The sequence below is a fragment of the Brassica napus genome, chromosome A9 (genome assembly GCF_020379485.1).
Source record: "Brassica napus cultivar Da-Ae chromosome A9, Da-Ae, whole genome shotgun sequence".
In the NCBI taxonomy this organism is placed as follows: domain Eukaryota; kingdom Viridiplantae; phylum Streptophyta; class Magnoliopsida; order Brassicales; family Brassicaceae; genus Brassica; species Brassica napus.
The window spans coordinates 8177963-8194976 of NC_063442.1; the positions used below are offsets into that span (position 1 = coordinate 8177963).

The following is a 17014-nucleotide window of genomic DNA, read 5'->3' on the forward strand; positions in this document are numbered from 1 at the left end:
CATGAGGGCTAACAGTAAACCGGCAATACCATATAATAACCTCTAACAATGCGTTTTACATCTAACATCGGTTGTAGCGCCTAACACCATGCTAAGCGACCATAAAAGAATGTAACTAGATATACATCGGTTGTAGCACCTAACACCATGCTAAGCGACCATTAACAATGTAACTAGATATGATTTAATAACAGAACCTAACATCTAACAAATCTTGTCATCAGATAACTAATATAATTTAAGCTAACGTAAAAGTCAACCAAATGACTAAGATAATGCATCTAACATCAGGTGATAAAAAAACTGAGACGAAGATGGCACTGTAGGAGAGGAAGATCGGTAGCGGACTCTCACCGTTCAACTCATGCAAGACACCCACGAGATCTGGCCATTTTATTCGGATGCAGCGGCTCGTGTGACCTCTGATTAGAGCTACAATTATGATTTGGAATTTGAAAAAGCTTCGATTGTGAAGGAAAGTTAGAAACAATTATTAAAGGAGAACTGAAATTTAGATACCTAACAACAAGGAGCTTAGGAGATTTCCATGCTACAGAGGAGGTAGAAGAACTGGGCACAAGCAGTTGCAGCAGAATCAATCACCGCCATAGATTATCGTTGTCTAGATATTTATCATTAAAGGTATAGGAAGAAATCAAAGATCGTGACGATGGTTCTATGAAATTGTTCTCTCTACAAAAAGTTTTTGTGTTAATTCTCTCGTCAATGGATTCTTCACCTGCTACAAAATTCTAATAAAAAATAAAAAAAATTCTCTCACCATATGTATAGGTAGAGTACGATCGTAGAGTCATTATTTCATCTGACGCAATATCATGTATGCTCCCATTTAGAGTCATAGATTAGTAGGAATCAAATGGGGATTAAGAATTAAAGTTCAACAGTGTCGTGGGCATTTAGCTAATTTCGAGTTATTGTATGCATATAGAGCCTAATTTCTCTAAAAAATATTTGAAGGTACTAAGAAAATGTTATATTGTTCATATTAATACATATATTATATACATAGTTGCATTGTCTCCAGATTCTGCATGTGAGACTGCCATGAACCTCGCATTACGTAACGGGTATATTTTCACATTAATTTCTAAACGATAATGCATGTGATATTCTTTTTTTTTTTGTAAATGGTCGTAACGTTTAGACGTTGAAATACTTACCGGAACCTTATAAACTTGATTTGTTTATAGTTTCTAAAAGATGAAATGAAAAATGCTGACAAAATATGGCGTTATTATAAACTTGGTTGTGCATGTTTCTGTGTTGGGTTAATTTAGAACAAAATAGAAAGTTAGTTTATAGAAATGTTTGAATCGTATAAGCAGAAAACAATTTTGTTAATACTAATTGAGATGTTTGATACGATGAAGAGTATTGTTTTAGTTATTTCTTCTCGCACAAGTTTTCGGTGAATATAACATAAATAAAAACAAAATAAGTTTTCCGGGAAGACAAAGCTAAAAAGAAGTGATTCATGCTATATAAAGAAAGTGTCGTATATCATCGTTGGTTTTGGACATAGCCACATAGAAATACTAACGACCTTATATTCAAAATTTCTAGATATTAAATATAAATAAAACATATAGAGAGGCTATTAATTGTAACGTATGACATATGAAGAGACCGTGTGCAGTTGAAGTCTCAAACATAGACAATTTACTTCGCTACGCGTTTCATTCTTCACCAAACACTCCAACTGTATAGCTCTCAGTTTATATACAATCTGCAAATAACCACTACGGAAAGAAAAAGAAAAAGGTTGATAAGGTTCCACCATAGAAAGAAAGATGGAGATAATTAAACCAAAAGTTGAGGATGAAAAGAAGACAAAGAAAGATGATGTGATGACCAGTAATGGTCAAAAGTTCACTACTATTAAAGGGCATCTCAAAATCATTGAGGGTTTAAGACAAGGTAAGACAAAAGACGATCAATCTAGGAGCCCGAGATCCTCATCATCATCATATGTGATGGAGATCAAGATGGGAAATTGTAAGTTTTTAGGTTTTCTCATCATAGTCTTTATTTTTACAACAAAGTAATTGAATATGGTTCCAAATTATTAAGTTTGAACATCGATTATTAGGTTTGTTATAACCTATCATGCATGAACCTTTTTCTAGTAAATATAGAAATTAAAGTGAAAATTTATATCTCTATATCATTTATATAATTATTTTGACGAGCACTCTTGATTACTTCTTGTCTTATATTGAGTTAGCAATCTAATTTTACAGACAAACATTCGATTCAAAGATCAGAAAATACTAAAAGGATGGAAACTCAAGAAAAGGGTAAGAAGGTGATGAACCTGAAACAAAACACAGAAGACGTTCATAAGATGAAGAATAAGAAAGTATGGGATTGCGAAAGCACACTCTATGACTCCTTCGAGCTCAACTCGTTCAATCGTCAACTCGACAACGCAATCTCTTCCTCCGCTAGATCCATGTCAATGCCTCACCTTCCTCCTCCACCGTCAGAAACCACGTCTTCGTCTGCGACAAAAAAGCAGCCATCAAACAAGATCTCACGCTCTCTACAGAAACTCGTAAAGTCAATCTTCAGACAGAAACAGTCAAACACTCCCCTTAAGGCATGTCACGGCGTAGATATGGATAAATACTACGTCGTTTTCGACAAGACGGGATCCCTCACGACGATTCCCGAGTCAAGAGAGTCAATAGAATTGGGTGGCTCAGAGATCAACTCGCTTGATAGAAAAACCGTGTCAGAGCGATTCTCACCGAGTCGACTCGCGGGTGTATCTTGTTCCTGATCACTAAGTATTATATGTTATAATTATATTATGTATTGTTTATTTTAAGATACGTAAAACGTCTTTCTTATCTATTGCATGAAGATCATAATTATAGTATATAGAAAACTACGAAAAGAAAAGAAGAGAGTAGAATACCAAAACGAGAAAGGATAAAGTTATTATTATTATTCGAAAGGGGCAATCTGATCACAATGCATTACATGCTTTATATAGAAGAAAAATCAGACAAATAATACTGTAAGAATTTATGATGATGGGCTCCACATTAACTTGTATACGCAAGTTCTTGACTTTGTAACACTCCCCCTTGGAGACCAGCATCATGTTGCCTCATTAAAAACCTTAATAGGAAAACCCAGTAGGAAAAACCATAGTAAGGCAAAAAGAGTACAACTCAGAAGCTCCCCCTCGAATAGACGATCATTACAGGTCTTGTTGATGACGCATTCCAATGTTGTAAACATGTTTTCTGAATGTCGTAGTGGATAGCGACTTCGTAAAGAGGTCTGCAGCATTATCACAGGATCGAACATATCTCACTTCAATTTCTTTATTCTTCTCGAGTTCTTGGGTATATGAGAAGAACTTTGGTGGAATATGTTTGGTTCGGTCACTTTTGATGTATCCTTCCTTTGTTTGAGCGACACATGCTGCATTGTCTTCATATATGATGGTCGGTTTTGAGTCGACGTTGATCCCACTACTTGATAGGATGTGTTTACTTATTGATCTGAGCCAAACACATTCTCTACTCGCTTCATGGAGAGCAATTATTTCAGCATGGTTCGAAGAAGTGGCTACAAGTGTTTGTTTCTGGGATCGCCATGATATAGCGGTTCCTCCAACCGTGAAGACGTACCCTGTTTGTGATCGAGCTTTATGGGGGTCAGATAAATATCCTGCATCTGCAAAGCCAACCATTTCTCCGTTAGTATTATTAGGATAAAATAATCCTAAATCAATCGTTCCTTGGAAATAGCGAAAGACATGTTTGATCCCATTCCAATGTCTTTGCGTAGGGGATGAACTAAATCTTGCCAAAAGATTAACAGCAAATGATATATCAGGCCGAGTACAATTAGCAAGATACATAAGTGCTCCTATTGCACTTAAATATGGCACTTCAGGACCAAGTATATCTTCATTTTCTTCGTGTGGTCGAAAGGGATCATTTTCGACATTAAGTGATCTGACGACCATAGGAGTACTAAGTGGAGTCGATTTGTCCATGTTGAATCGTTTCAACACTCTTTTCGTATATGTAGACTGGTGTACAAATATACCCTTTTGAGAATGCTCAATTTGTAGGCCAAGACAATATTTTGTTTGTCCGAGATCTTTCATCTCAAATTCTCCTTTTAAATAATCAGATGCCTTTTGTATTTCGACTTTAGTCCCAATAATATTTAGGTCATCAACATATACGGCAATGATAACAAATCCAGATGATGTTTTCTTGATGAAAACACATGGGCATATAGGATTGTTTACATATCCTTCTTTAGTTAGATGTTCACTGAGACGATTATACCACATGCGTCCAGACTGTTTTAAACCGTATAATGATCTTTGCAATTTTATTGCACATAACTCTTTAGGTTTAGAACTTAATGGTTCTGGCATTTTAAATCCGTCAGGGATTCTCATATAAATATCAGTGTCCAAAGATCCATATAAGTATGCAGTAACAACGTCCATTAGACGCATCTCTAGATTTTGATTAGCCGCAAGACTCATCAAAAATCTAAATGTGATTGCATCCATAACAGGAGAATATGTTTCTTCATAATCGATTCCAGGTCTTTGAGAAAATCCTTGAGCTACAAGGCGAGCTTTATATCTCATAACCTCGTTTTTCTCATTTCGTTTCCGAACGAAAACCCATTTGTAACCAACTGGCTTCACAGCTTCAGGTGTGATTATAATGGGACCAAATACCTCTCGTTTGTTAAGTGAATCAAGTTCGACTTGTATTGCATCTTTCCATTTTATCCAATCATGTCTCCTTTGACACTCCAAGATAGATTTTGGTTCAGGGTCATCATTCTCTTCATCTATTTCCTTCGAAACAAAGTATGAGAAAAGATCATCAACACCATTCACTTTGTTTCGATTCCATATTTTTCTATTATGAATGTAGTTAATAGAAATCTCATGATTTTCTTCAGAATCATGATGTTCAACATTGTCATTGACCTCGTTGTTAATCTCTTCCAACTTTTCTTCTATATTGGAAAGATTTTGTTTTTCTGGCTCCTTTCGTTTTCTAGGATTCTTATCCTTAGAACCAATAGGTCTACCACGCTTCAAGCGTATTTTAGACTCTCGTGTATTATCTTCTACTCCACGTTCATGTGGCATTTCTACGCGAGCAAGAGTATTTGCAGCCGGTATATGGGATTTTGTAACCAATTTGGTGTCTGCAAAAGCATCGGGTAGTTGATTTGCGATGCTTTGTAAATGCATAATCCGACGGACCTCTAATTCCGATTGTTTTGTAGGAGGATCAAGGTGTAATAAAGATGGTACACACCATTTGATATCCTTTCCTACTTGTTTATTTTCTCCCCCTAGAACTGGGAATACTTTTTCATCAAAGTGACAATCAGCAAAACGTGCCGTAAATACGTCACCAGTTTGCGGTTCTAGGTATCGTATAATTGATGGAGAGTCACAACCAACATATATCCCTAACCTCCTTTGAGGTCCCATCTTTGTACGTTGGGGAGGTGCAATCGGCACATATACAGCGCAACCAAAAATTCTTAGATGAGAAATGTTTGGTTCTCGTCCAAAGGCTAACTGTATTGGAGAGTATTTGTGATATGCACTTGGTCTTATTCGAATCAATACTTCTGCATGCACAATAGCATGTCCCCACACAGAAGTTGGGAGTTTAGATTTCATAATCAATGGTCTTGCAATCAGTTGCAGACGTTTAATTAATGATTCGGCCAAACCATTTTGTGTATGAACATGAGCAACAGGATGTTCAACATCAATTCCAGTTACCATACAATAATCATTGAATGCTTGGGAGGTAAATTCACCAGCGTTGTCCAGTCTAACTCTCTTTATCGGATAATCAGGAAACTGAGCTCTTAGTTTGATTATCTGAGATAAAAATCTCGCAAATGCCATATTTCGAGAGGACAATAGACAAACGTGTGACCATCTACTCGACGCGTCGATCATTACCATAAAATAATAGAATGGTCCACAAGGTGGATGTATAGGTCCACAAATATCACCTTGAATTCGTTCAAGGAACTTTGGTAACTCTTTATCTATTTTGGTTGGCGATGGTCTTATAATCAACTTTCCAAGAGAACACGCAGTACATGTCATTTTATTCCCTTGATAAACTTCTTGGGGTTTCAGTGAATGACCATGTGAGTTCTCGATGATTTTTCGCATCATTGTAGTGCCTGGATGACCAAGACGATCATGCCATAGTGTAAAATCACTAGAATTTTCCTTAATCACCAAATGTGATTCAATGGCACTTATATATGTATGATGTAGACCAGAAGAGAGTTTTGGTAATTTTTCCAATACCTTTTGTTTTCCCGATTTCTCAAGAGTAATATACATATACTTCTTTCCATCCTCAGTTGCAGACTGAGTATCAAATCCTTGAAGATATATGTCTTTAAAACTCAACAAATTCCTTTTAGAATTTGGAGAAAATAGTGCATTATTTATCGAGAATTTTGTCCCGTTGGGTAACGTGAAATGGGCTTTACCAATCCCTTCGATCAAGTCTGCAGGACCTGATATTGTATTAACAGTGATATTTGTCGGTTTTAGTTCAGAAAAATATTTTCTGTGCTTCAGAATAGTGTGCGTTGTTCCACTATCTGGTATACAAATATCTCTAGCATTGATCTTGGTTGATGTTCCATTTGTAATGTCCATTTCTGAGACAAACAAAAAGAATTAACATAAGATAATATTATTCATAAAATATTATACATCATTAGCAAACATTAAACACATAATAATTATACATAAGAAGGTGAAAAGCACACAATAATTATACATTAATCTTCCACAAACAACAATTATTTATGGTATAATTGTGGAATTTCAAGAGTCACATGATGGGCACTTAGGCTTCCGTGATAGCGGTCTCCTCGAAATCATTCACAAAGTCAGACGCATCGAGGTGCGTTGTACCCTCAGAATGTTCCGCAAAGTTTACTTCCTTTTCTTTTCCTTTGACGGACTCTTTGTATAGAGCGCAAAGGTGTGCAGGGGTACGACATAAACGAGACCAATGTCCCTTAGTACCGCATCTGAAACAAGCTTCTTCTCGCTTCTGGGAGGTATTTCCTTGGTGTTCTTTTCCCTTAGGGGTTTGCTCAGAGCGGACCCACTGGAATGACTTCCTATCTTGTGGATTGTACTTTCGTCCACGTCCACGGTAGTTTTGACGACCACGACCGCGACCCCAATAGGCTTTATTTTCCTTGACTGGTTTCTTCGCATCTAACGCGTTTGCTTCAGGAAACGGTTTTGAACCAGTTGGACGAGTCATGTGATTCTTGATCAGAAGCTCGTTGTTCTTTTCTGCTATGAGAAGCGCCACAATTAATTCTGAAAATTTGGTATATCCCCGCAACCTGTACTGTTGTTGTAGGGTGATGTGGCTCTTATGGAATGTGGTGTATGTCTTCTCAAGCATTTGAGATTCGGTGATTGTTTCACCACAATATCTCAATTTGGCCACAATTCCTAACACAGCCGAGTTGTAATTCATCACTTTGTCGAAATCTTGAAATCTCAGACTCTGCCATTCATCCCGAGCAAGTGGAAGTGTTATGTCTTTCTGATGATCAAAACGATCTTTCAGAGACTTCCATAGCTCTTTAGGATCTCTCATGTTGGCATAGTCATAAATAATACTTTCATCAAGGTGTCTTCTAAGGAAGATCACCGATTTAGCCTTTTCTTGAGGCGTTGAAGTATTAATCTCTTTAACGGTCTCGGATAGACCAAGAGATTCAAGATGAAGTTCGACATTTGTAACCCATGAAATGTAGTTGGTGTCGGTGATGTCTAGAGCGGGGAATTGGAGCTTCTCCATGTTTGCCATTGGATTTCTAAAATCAAATAATATATTAGAATTTCATAATTTTAAAATGAACCATTTATATTAATAATACACGCAATTACAAGGAGAAACAGCGCATAGAAAAGTAAACCGACATTGAGCGTAAATTCCTCAGGAGCAAATTCTCCGATAAAAAGACCGTACATAGAAGCAAAAATTAGAATTGCACATACAACCAAAAATATGCGAATCATCCTTTTTGTAATGATAAACCGTAATGGAGCGATTTGAAAATATTTGAGAGAAGATGAAATGTTTTGGATGAAGTAAATGAGTGAGAAATGAGTATATTTATAGATAAAAACACTGTTCATAGCCGTTAACTAGCCGTTTAGAAAGTAATTTTTTTTTTTTTTTTTTTTTTTTTTTAAATTTATATATGACCGTTGGAGGTAAAAGAAAAACATAAGATAGAAAAAAAAATTAATCATAAACAATCAGTGAGCAATTATAAAATTTATCAATTTAAACATATATATAAATATATGTGCCTACTTAAATATATTTAGTTATCTATGGGGATAAAATTATCCGTCAAATTTGAAAGCAAAAATATTAAGGTGATCAAATCTGTAAAATAATAAATTATGATAATGGACTCAAATATAAAATAACAAGTTAAATGTTTAGGCGGTATACCGGCCATCATGGTGCCTTAAGCAACCATTGTAAAATTAACAATAAAAGGCGGGGCGGCAGGGCCGCACTCCGGTAATCATAAACAAATAAAATGGAGGCCCCACTCCGAACATAATAATCAAAAGAAAGAATTATAATAATAGAGTGATCGTGCTGATAACGTGTTATAATTATATTATGTATTGTTTATTTTAAGATACGTAAAACGTCTTTCTTATCTATTGCATGAAGATCATAATTATAGTATATAGAAAACTACGAAAAGAAAAGAAGAGAGTAGAATACCAAAACGAGAAAGGATGAAGTTATTATTATTATTCGAAAGGGGCAATCTGATCACAATGCATTACATGCTTTATATAGAAGAAAAATCAGACAAATAATACTGTAAGAATTTATGATGATGGGCTCCACATTAACTTGTATACGCAAGTTCTTGACTTTGTAACATTATATAATTTATTGATTGATGTAAGCGTAACCCGTTAATGAATAGAAAGTCTTTAAAAGTACTGTATTTGAAATAAGTATTATGGTCATGTTTTTTTTCTATTTTGAAACACTGTTTATTTAACCGTTTTATGTTAATATATACTATAAATCCGTAATGACTTTTATTCTTGTCATTTAAGTAGTTAACTGAAAACATTTTATTAACAGAAAGGCCAACAAATTCCCAAGAACAAATGTTTTTTTCAGAAATTTTACTTTCATATTTTTCCAATGTCGTACTCTACTTTTTATCAAAATTAGCAATCTTCATAAATCGGTTATTGTTTCTGTTATTTGAGTATCTTATAGATAATGTTAATTGAGAAGTCACTTACGTGATTTCTGCTGATGTATCAATCATAGGAAAGCTCCCTAATTAATTATTTTAAGTTGATTACTTAAAGATTTTATTTATTTATTTAGATTAGTTAAAAATTAAATCAAAAACTAACTTACATCAATAACCAAATAAATAATACTTAACAATAATGGTATCACAAATATGTATATAAAGAAATTGAGTCAACAATGCTTAGATTTGTGTCATAAATTATTTTGTCCATTTAAGAAAATAAAATTTTCAAAAAAAAACAGAGATTTACAAACTTTCCTTTGCATATTTTATAGATAATAAAAAGATACAATTAGTGGTTAGTAATTTTATTACATATGTATTATACAGATTTTATATATATATATATATATATAATATAATCTGAAGTAAAAAATAAATGAAATTTTAGATAGTAAACTGACTTAAGATTTTACATTAACAAATCTGTAATTAAATTTACTATAAAATCTGGTAAGTAAATTCACATTTAAATTAATTGTTTAAGAAAATAGAGATTTGAAAATTTCCTTGTATCTTATAACGATAAATAAAAATAAAATACAACTAATAATATTCATTAGTTGCATATTATATATATAATGATATACAAAACATGTATATATAATTTCATTTGAAATTAAATGTTAAAATAATATTAGATTTTAAAAAAATTAAATTACTTTTTCATCATCAAACCAGTACAAAACTATATCGTTTGTAAAAACTGATAAATAAATTAATACATATTTAAAAATATTATGTTTAAGGTTTTTTTTTAATTCCTTTGTATGTTATAGATAACTGGAAATAAATTAGTAGCTAACAGTTTTTGTTATTTGAGTATGTTATAGATAATATTAAGTAAGAAGCCACTTAACTGATTTTTGTTGATGTATTAATCATAAGAAATCTCTCTAGTTAATTATTTTAATTTGATTGGTTAATGATTTATTTTATTTTATTAATTTATTTTAGCTAAAAAAATTAAACAAAAAAACTAACTTACATCAATAACCAAACAAATCATACTTAACAATAATTGTACACAAATATGTATTTAAAGAAATTGTGTCATCAATGCTCGGATTTGTGTCATAAACTATTTTGTCTATTTAAGAAAATATTTTTTTCAAGAAAACAAAGATTTAAAAACTTTCCTTCGCATATTTTATAGATAATAAAACAAGATAAAATTAATGGTTAGCATTTTTTTTTACTTTTGTATTATATATATTATTATATACAAAACTATATATAATATAAATTACATAAAAAATAAAATTAATTTTAGATTGTAAACATATTTAAGATTTTCCATTAACAAATATGTAAATTCAATATTTACTGTAAAATCTGGTAAATTATTTCACATTTTAAATTAATTGTTTAAGAAAGAAGAGACTTGAAAATTTCCTTATATATTATATAGATGAATAAAGATAAAAAAATACAATTTGTAACTTTCATTAGGTGCATATTGTATTGATAATGATATACAAAAAATGTAATATAATTTCATTTTAAAGTTAATGTTAAAAACAATTTTAGATATAAAAAAAATTGTAGTTACTTTTTTCATAATCAAACATTTAGAAAGCTATATCGTTTGTAAAAACAGATAAATCATTTTACAGATATTAAAAAATAATCTGTTTTAATTTGTTTTAAAAAAAAATTGTTTGCATGTTATAGATAACTAACAATAAAATTAGTTGCTAGCAGTTTTTTTATTTGAATATCTTATAGATAATTTTAATACACAAAATATGAATAATCATGTAGACTTGACTGACAAATCATATCAGTTATATAAATATGTGGTGTGTACTGTTTGAATCTAACCGATCATTTAACTGAAAGTTATTCATAATTTCTTAGAACTTTGTGCTAGCATGTTATAAAGTATATAACTATAAACAAAACAAAATGTGTAGTTAATAGGTTTTTGCTATTTGTGTATCTTATAGATAATGATATACAAAAAATTGAACAATCATTTAAACTTGACTTACAAGACATTTCAATTATATATATATATATATATATATATGTGGTGTGGCTAGCTATTTTAATTTATCTGAATCATTTAATTTATTTGTTCATAATGTCTTTGAACTTTTTTTTAATAGTGAAACTGCCTAGTTATTTATTTCTAAATTTTGGACGTTTGGCGTTAAATAATATACAGGACGAATTACTCTAAACTATAATAGCCGATGAAATATTTTGTGATTTCACAAATTATTATCATGTATATATCATTTTTTTAAATATTATTTGTGATATCGTGTATATATTATTTTTGGAATATATTATTGGATGTATAAACAAATGTAATATTAATTCAATGACATTCACAAATAAAAAGTACATAGTTAGTTATTCTAAAATGACATTTAAAGCATACACTAAGTATTTTTTAAAGAGAATTACACCATAAGGCAGTTTTGTCTTTTTTATATCATAAAAAGACAGTTTTTGCTCTTCACACAGTTTCTAGTAACAACTTCCTTTTTACCTAACTAACTAGTTATCTCTTAACTAATTCACATGCTAACTAAATGTTGTTATTAGCGGGAGATGACCTCAACCGTTGATCTTCATGCCTCATAGACGGCCCAGATTTAATATGCTTTTTATTGACAAGACTGATATCTGTGTCCTTTTTCAGCCCTTGGATTAACCTTTCTACTTTATTCATCTACGGTCAATATTACATATTGATGAAAAAGTCAATCTTATCTCCTTCTCTTCTGTGTTTTCCATTTTTTTGCTGCTACAAGTTAATGTCACGAAGAAGTTCTACACGTTCACTGACCCTCCTCCGCCGTCTACTCTGACTTATTGGCCTTCTAACAGTAAGGAGCTCGCCACCGGCCTCACCACACCACCCATTATCATGACCAACGACGGGGCCGTATCTTATTTCCTCCACCACCTCGCTATAAACAAAACCATGAACGGGTTTTTGGATTGTATCATTTTAGATTGCAACTTATGATTGTTGTGTGGAAGATGCTTAATTGCTTTACTTCTGTGATTTCCAAGCAACACCTTTTGACTCTCTTTCGCTCTACTACCATGTACCTTGATACACACAATCTCAAGCTTCTAACTATCACGTATGTACACATGTACATCTCTTTCCGATTTCAGTCCTATGTACACATAAAAATCATGAACACATATAACGTTCCTCATACCCCCCAATATCCCTTCTACTTTCACACTTCTTAACAACTCTTATGTACTCCTCCGAGATCATTTCCACGTATACATGGACACATCTAACACATGTAACTTACACGGGTGTACACAGGCGATTTACACCCTTCTACTACATCGAACTCCCTTAGACACCTACTTTTCACACAAGGAGTCTTTTGAACACCAGAATCACTCCTCATTCTCGTGTTCTGCTACGGTCGTCTACACGTTTACATTTTTACCCAACACAAGGATACTACTCGCAACAATACTACTCTGTCGTCTACATTCAGCGTCCTTCATCGCCTCATACACATGTACATATACAGGACTTTTTGGGTTTACCAACCACGCTTAGCCACTTTATCCCATCGTACACATGTACAAAATAGCCTCTCATTCTACTGTTTCAAATATCAAAGGGAAATGACCCCATGCACATGTACACCTACTCTATTCGTACTACCAACCTACTCGTACACATGTACTTTTCGTGTACTACTACATGAGTGTACAGCCAGTCTTTCATACCTCGTTAACATGTACATGTGTTACACCACACAAGCCACTTCATCCCAACATGGGGGGGGGGGACTTTACCTGTTTAATACACCACACAAGCCACTTCATCCCAACCTAAATATGTACACACACCGTGCACTGGTACACCTCATTTCTCAAAATATCTCTGGCCACTGACCCCAGCCACATGTACACCTACTATACACTCATACACATGTACGTTTTTACGAGCTACATAGTCTCACGTAATAATGTTCAATTGATTGATTGTGTTGTAAATCCTCATGTTTATTAGGAAACTACTTGTCTGCACATTTAGCAATAAGTTACATGTCCTACAAATCTTTAAAACTAAGAAAACAACCAGTTCAATCCATACATGCATTCCCACATTGTACACAAACAAAACATACATTTTACTGATCAAATAGGTCCACATCCCTAACCAGTTACAATCCAAAAAAATATTCAGCCTTAACATACAGCTCTAATGTAAATACAGAGGTACAACCACCCCTTTGTAGATATACATAGCATAATGCTTCCGGAAGATGTCCACCAAATCATCTGTCAGCCCCACCATTTTAGGGTTCCGGTCACCGGTGGAATACATCTCCAGAAACTTCACAGCCTTAGGACCGCAATCACCGCTGCGTAAGTTTTCATACAAACCACCAACCCGTATCACTCGAAACGCGGCTTCCGTACGATCCCCCACCGCATCCACAGGACACACCTTCATCTATCCCCCACCGCATGTGTAGGTCGCATCATCAGTCAGGTCATCACCTGAACCGATCTCATCATCTATTCCCTGCAGAACCGGGAAATTATAATTATACAATGCTTTAAAATTAGAGACGCGTGGGAAAATATCTTTACCACTTCATCAACATCAGCAGGCTTCCGAGTCTCCTTCAACAGGCCCACATTTCCATGTTCGTGTACAACTTCATCACCAACCTCCTCCTAAACGTTGTACGCAACAAACAATCATTATGTGTACACAATGAAACACGGTAGATGTACACCAAACGTATGTGTCCACATACAAATGTGTCCACATACATTGCCAATGTGTACAACTTTAATCATCGTCCCCGTGTACAATCAAAACAACATGTACACACGACGTACCCACTCGGGATATAATCTCCCCTGACATGTTCGGCCAATAAACTTCCCGCATCATCGCCCTCAATAGCAGGAATCAACTCGCCTCCGGCCTGTACAAAAAGGTTTCACCGTCAGTTGTAAGCAAAGAAAACACTTATGCTTTGTGGTCGTCTAATTTAATCCGTCACTACCTTTGGGAGGACAGTTTCAGTAACCAAGCCTGCATCCCGCATCACGGCCTCAACTTAAGGATCCAAACTCCCCTGCTCCTACAAGTTGTTTACAGAAATTTTAATTCCAATCTGTTGGTGGCGAAGAGCCGCTTAGGCAAACGAAGCCCTACTTCATTGCAACCGTCTTTATCTAGAGTAAAAAAGGAAATTAAAAGTTCTTAGATAATCATAACACCACCACAAAACCATCAAAAAAACACCGCAATGTTAATTCCTTACCAACTGAGGCTGCTTTTGGGCCAGCAATCAGCCTTTTGCTTGCTTCCGGCGTCGGCGACGGTGACTTCATGGTCTGCCTAGAGCTTCTACGCCGTACTTCGCTTCCGCCCTCGTCTTTTCTTGTAGCCATCGTCTTCCTCGAACTTCTGCGGCGTTTATCGGCTACGCCGTCGTCAGTATCCATCTTCTTCGGCACTAATCGTTTTCAATTTTTCTCTCTCCTAAATAAAAGTTAAATCGTGTATAACAAACGCAAGTACAAAAGCACTGTCCAATAAAACCAATTTAAAGTGATGTGGCCCTATTTCAATTTCGAATTTCAAAAAAGGAAACCAGAACAGAACTCTAACTAAGGCCTAGAACGATTGTTAAGGGGAAGTTACCATTTTCAAGGGTAAATTAAGTCTTTTCACATGATAAACTACCTCAGTAGCACTAACTGTCTTTCTGTGTAAAAAAAAACTTAAAACTGCCCTGCAGTGTTAATAACTCTATTTTTTACTATAGTTGTTGTTGATAAGAGATCTAATAAATACTTCAAAATCACACTTTCTATTTTAAAACGTTATAAGATGTTTCAAAAAAAAACATTATAAGATAATCAAAATAAACAAAACATAAATTTAATTATATAGAAAATATATAACAAATTAAATTCACATTCAATTTGAAAAAATAAAATTATATTATAGCATGTGAAAAACATAGCAAATATTATATTATTACTGAATTTAAAAAGCTATTTGTATAGGGGAAACCACCTAGTAAATGTAGAAACAGCACACATGTAGTTTACAAAGACCCAAAACGGGACGAAATTCTCCAGCTATCCTCTTTTCATTTGTTGTCATCTCTCATCCACATCATTTTCCTTCTCTCACCCACCGTGAGAGGAAAGAGAAAGAGAAGATGATTCTGATGCTCTCTTACTCTCCGGCGATAATCTCAGCCGTTAAATATGTGGGGTCGTCTCCGTTCAACACTCGACGACTTTCTCAGCCTAGTATCTCCATCTCTAGAAACAAGAGCTTCTTCTTACACTTGACAGAGACGAAAGAGAAAACAAGAAGAAGAAGAGGAGAAGATGGGAGAGTTTCGATCGTGTGTGACGCAGGAGGGATGTTTCCGGTGGACCCATGGGCTCCAACCATAGATTCACAGAGCATAGCATCGCAGCTCTTCGCGGTGTCTCTGTTTCCGTACATAGGTTTCCTCTACTTTCTCACCAAATCCAAAACTGCTCCAAAGCTCACACTTTTCGGATTCTACTTCTTGCTTGCCTTCGTTGGAGCTACGAGTAAGTAGAGCCTGTTTTTAGCGTTTTGCGTCTTGCTCTTCTGATAGCGTTTAGCGTTTCTTGATTTCCTTTTTGGCTTTGGTGATTTGATCAATTGAATTTGGGGTGTAAACGGTGCAGTACCAGCTGGAATATATGGTAAGTTTCTTCCACATTATATAAATTTCTCAGTTAATATAGATGGTGGTTGATCTTGGAAACTGATTGGTTTTCTTTGGTTTCTTTTTTTAATATTTATTGGATGAAAATGAAGCTAAGGTGCATTATGGAACATCATTGTCGAACGTTGATTGGTTACATGGAGGAGCTGAATCACTTCTTGCTCTCACCAATTTGTTTATCGTGTTGGGTCTCAGACAAGCTCTGAGGAAGTCTGAAGATAATGATGAAGAAACTCCAACAACAAGTCAACAAGAACAAGAAAAATCTTCAGTCTAGTAAAATATGGAAATGATATATATGTTCTTATTTTTTGGAATTCTACTTTTTTTGTTTAATAGTTAGGGGTTATAAATGATACCCTTTCCGTTTCATTTGTATTGTCGTTGTAGAATAACATTTGTATTTCAAAATAAATATTATTTTAGTATTTTGACGTAAAATTTATTATTTTTATGCTATATGATTCTTTATATTCTTCAAATCTATTTTTAATTTAATGATTTTTTATTTAAAAGATATACAAAACTAAATATATTAAAATGAAATGGAGGGAGTAGAACTCACCGGCATCAATCCCCCGTTTTGAACCGTAACTTATGGACAATGGCAAGCTTATAGTCCATATACACATGCGGGGCGCTAGTTAGATGCTCTTACCTCTGAATCTGTGATATTTGAATTATCTTTTGCTATGCTAAAATATATATTACATGAAGGTATATATCGTATTGATGATATTTATTATGTTGCAGCAAAAAGAAAAAAAAAAAGAATTAGACTCTTGTTCAAAGCTTTGACTGGAGGAAAAAAAACTCGGAATCAAAAAACATAAAGCATTTATTAAGCTAGTGCTAAATATGTTGGAGAACAG

The 17014-nt window shown here is 34.1% G+C and overlaps 3 protein-coding genes across 4 annotated transcripts; 2 read left to right on the forward strand and 1 right to left on the reverse strand.

Annotated features, from left to right (window-relative positions):
- Positions 1 to 1768: 1768 nt before the first annotated feature.
- Positions 1769 to 2805, forward strand: BNAC09G11110D. Of its 2 annotated transcripts, none has more exons than XM_013878164.3 (2): positions 1769 to 2016; positions 2262 to 2805. In XM_013878164.3, the coding sequence occupies exons 1-2, from the start codon at positions 1812 to 1814 to the stop codon at positions 2801 to 2803; spliced, it is 747 nt and encodes a 248-aa protein (XP_013733618.2). In that variant the 5' UTR covers positions 1769 to 1811; the 3' UTR covers positions 2804 to 2805. The 2 variants fall into 2 exon arrangements, with proteins under 2 accessions (XP_013733618.2, XP_022571420.2); XM_022715699.2 differs by having other exon boundaries at positions 1775 to 1938.
- Positions 2806 to 6917: 4112 nt separating this feature from the next.
- On the reverse strand, positions 6918 to 7904 carry LOC125578027. The gene has a single exon (XM_048740296.1). The coding sequence runs from the start codon at positions 7902 to 7904 to the stop codon at positions 6918 to 6920; it is 987 nt and encodes a 328-aa protein (XP_048596253.1).
- A 7624-nt stretch (positions 7905 to 15528) lies between these two features.
- Positions 15529 to 16570, forward strand: LOC111213774. Its single transcript, XM_022715605.2, has 3 exons — positions 15529 to 15981; positions 16102 to 16119; positions 16235 to 16570. Exons 1-3 carry the CDS (start codon positions 15594 to 15596, stop codon positions 16417 to 16419), a joined length of 591 nt encoding a protein of 196 aa, XP_022571326.1. The 5' UTR covers positions 15529 to 15593; the 3' UTR covers positions 16420 to 16570.
- The last annotated feature ends 444 nt before the right edge of the window (positions 16571 to 17014 follow it).

Bases quoted from the DNA above. Each gene is read 5' to 3' on its own strand.
- LOC111213774 (XM_022715605.2), top strand. From the start codon at position 15,594: ATGATTCTGATGCTCTCTTACTCTCCGGCGATAATCTCAGCCGTTAAA.
- BNAC09G11110D (XM_013878164.3), top strand. From the start codon at position 1,812: ATGGAGATAATTAAACCAAAAGTTGAGGATGAAAAGAAGACAAAGAAA. The intron at 2,017-2,261 runs GTAAGTTTTTAG...CTAATTTTACAG, and splicing joins GGAGATCAAGATGGGAAATT to ACAAACATTCGATTCAAAGA.
- LOC125578027 (XM_048740296.1), bottom strand. From the start codon at position 7,904: ATGGCAAACATGGAGAAGCTCCAATTCCCCGCTCTAGACATCACCGAC.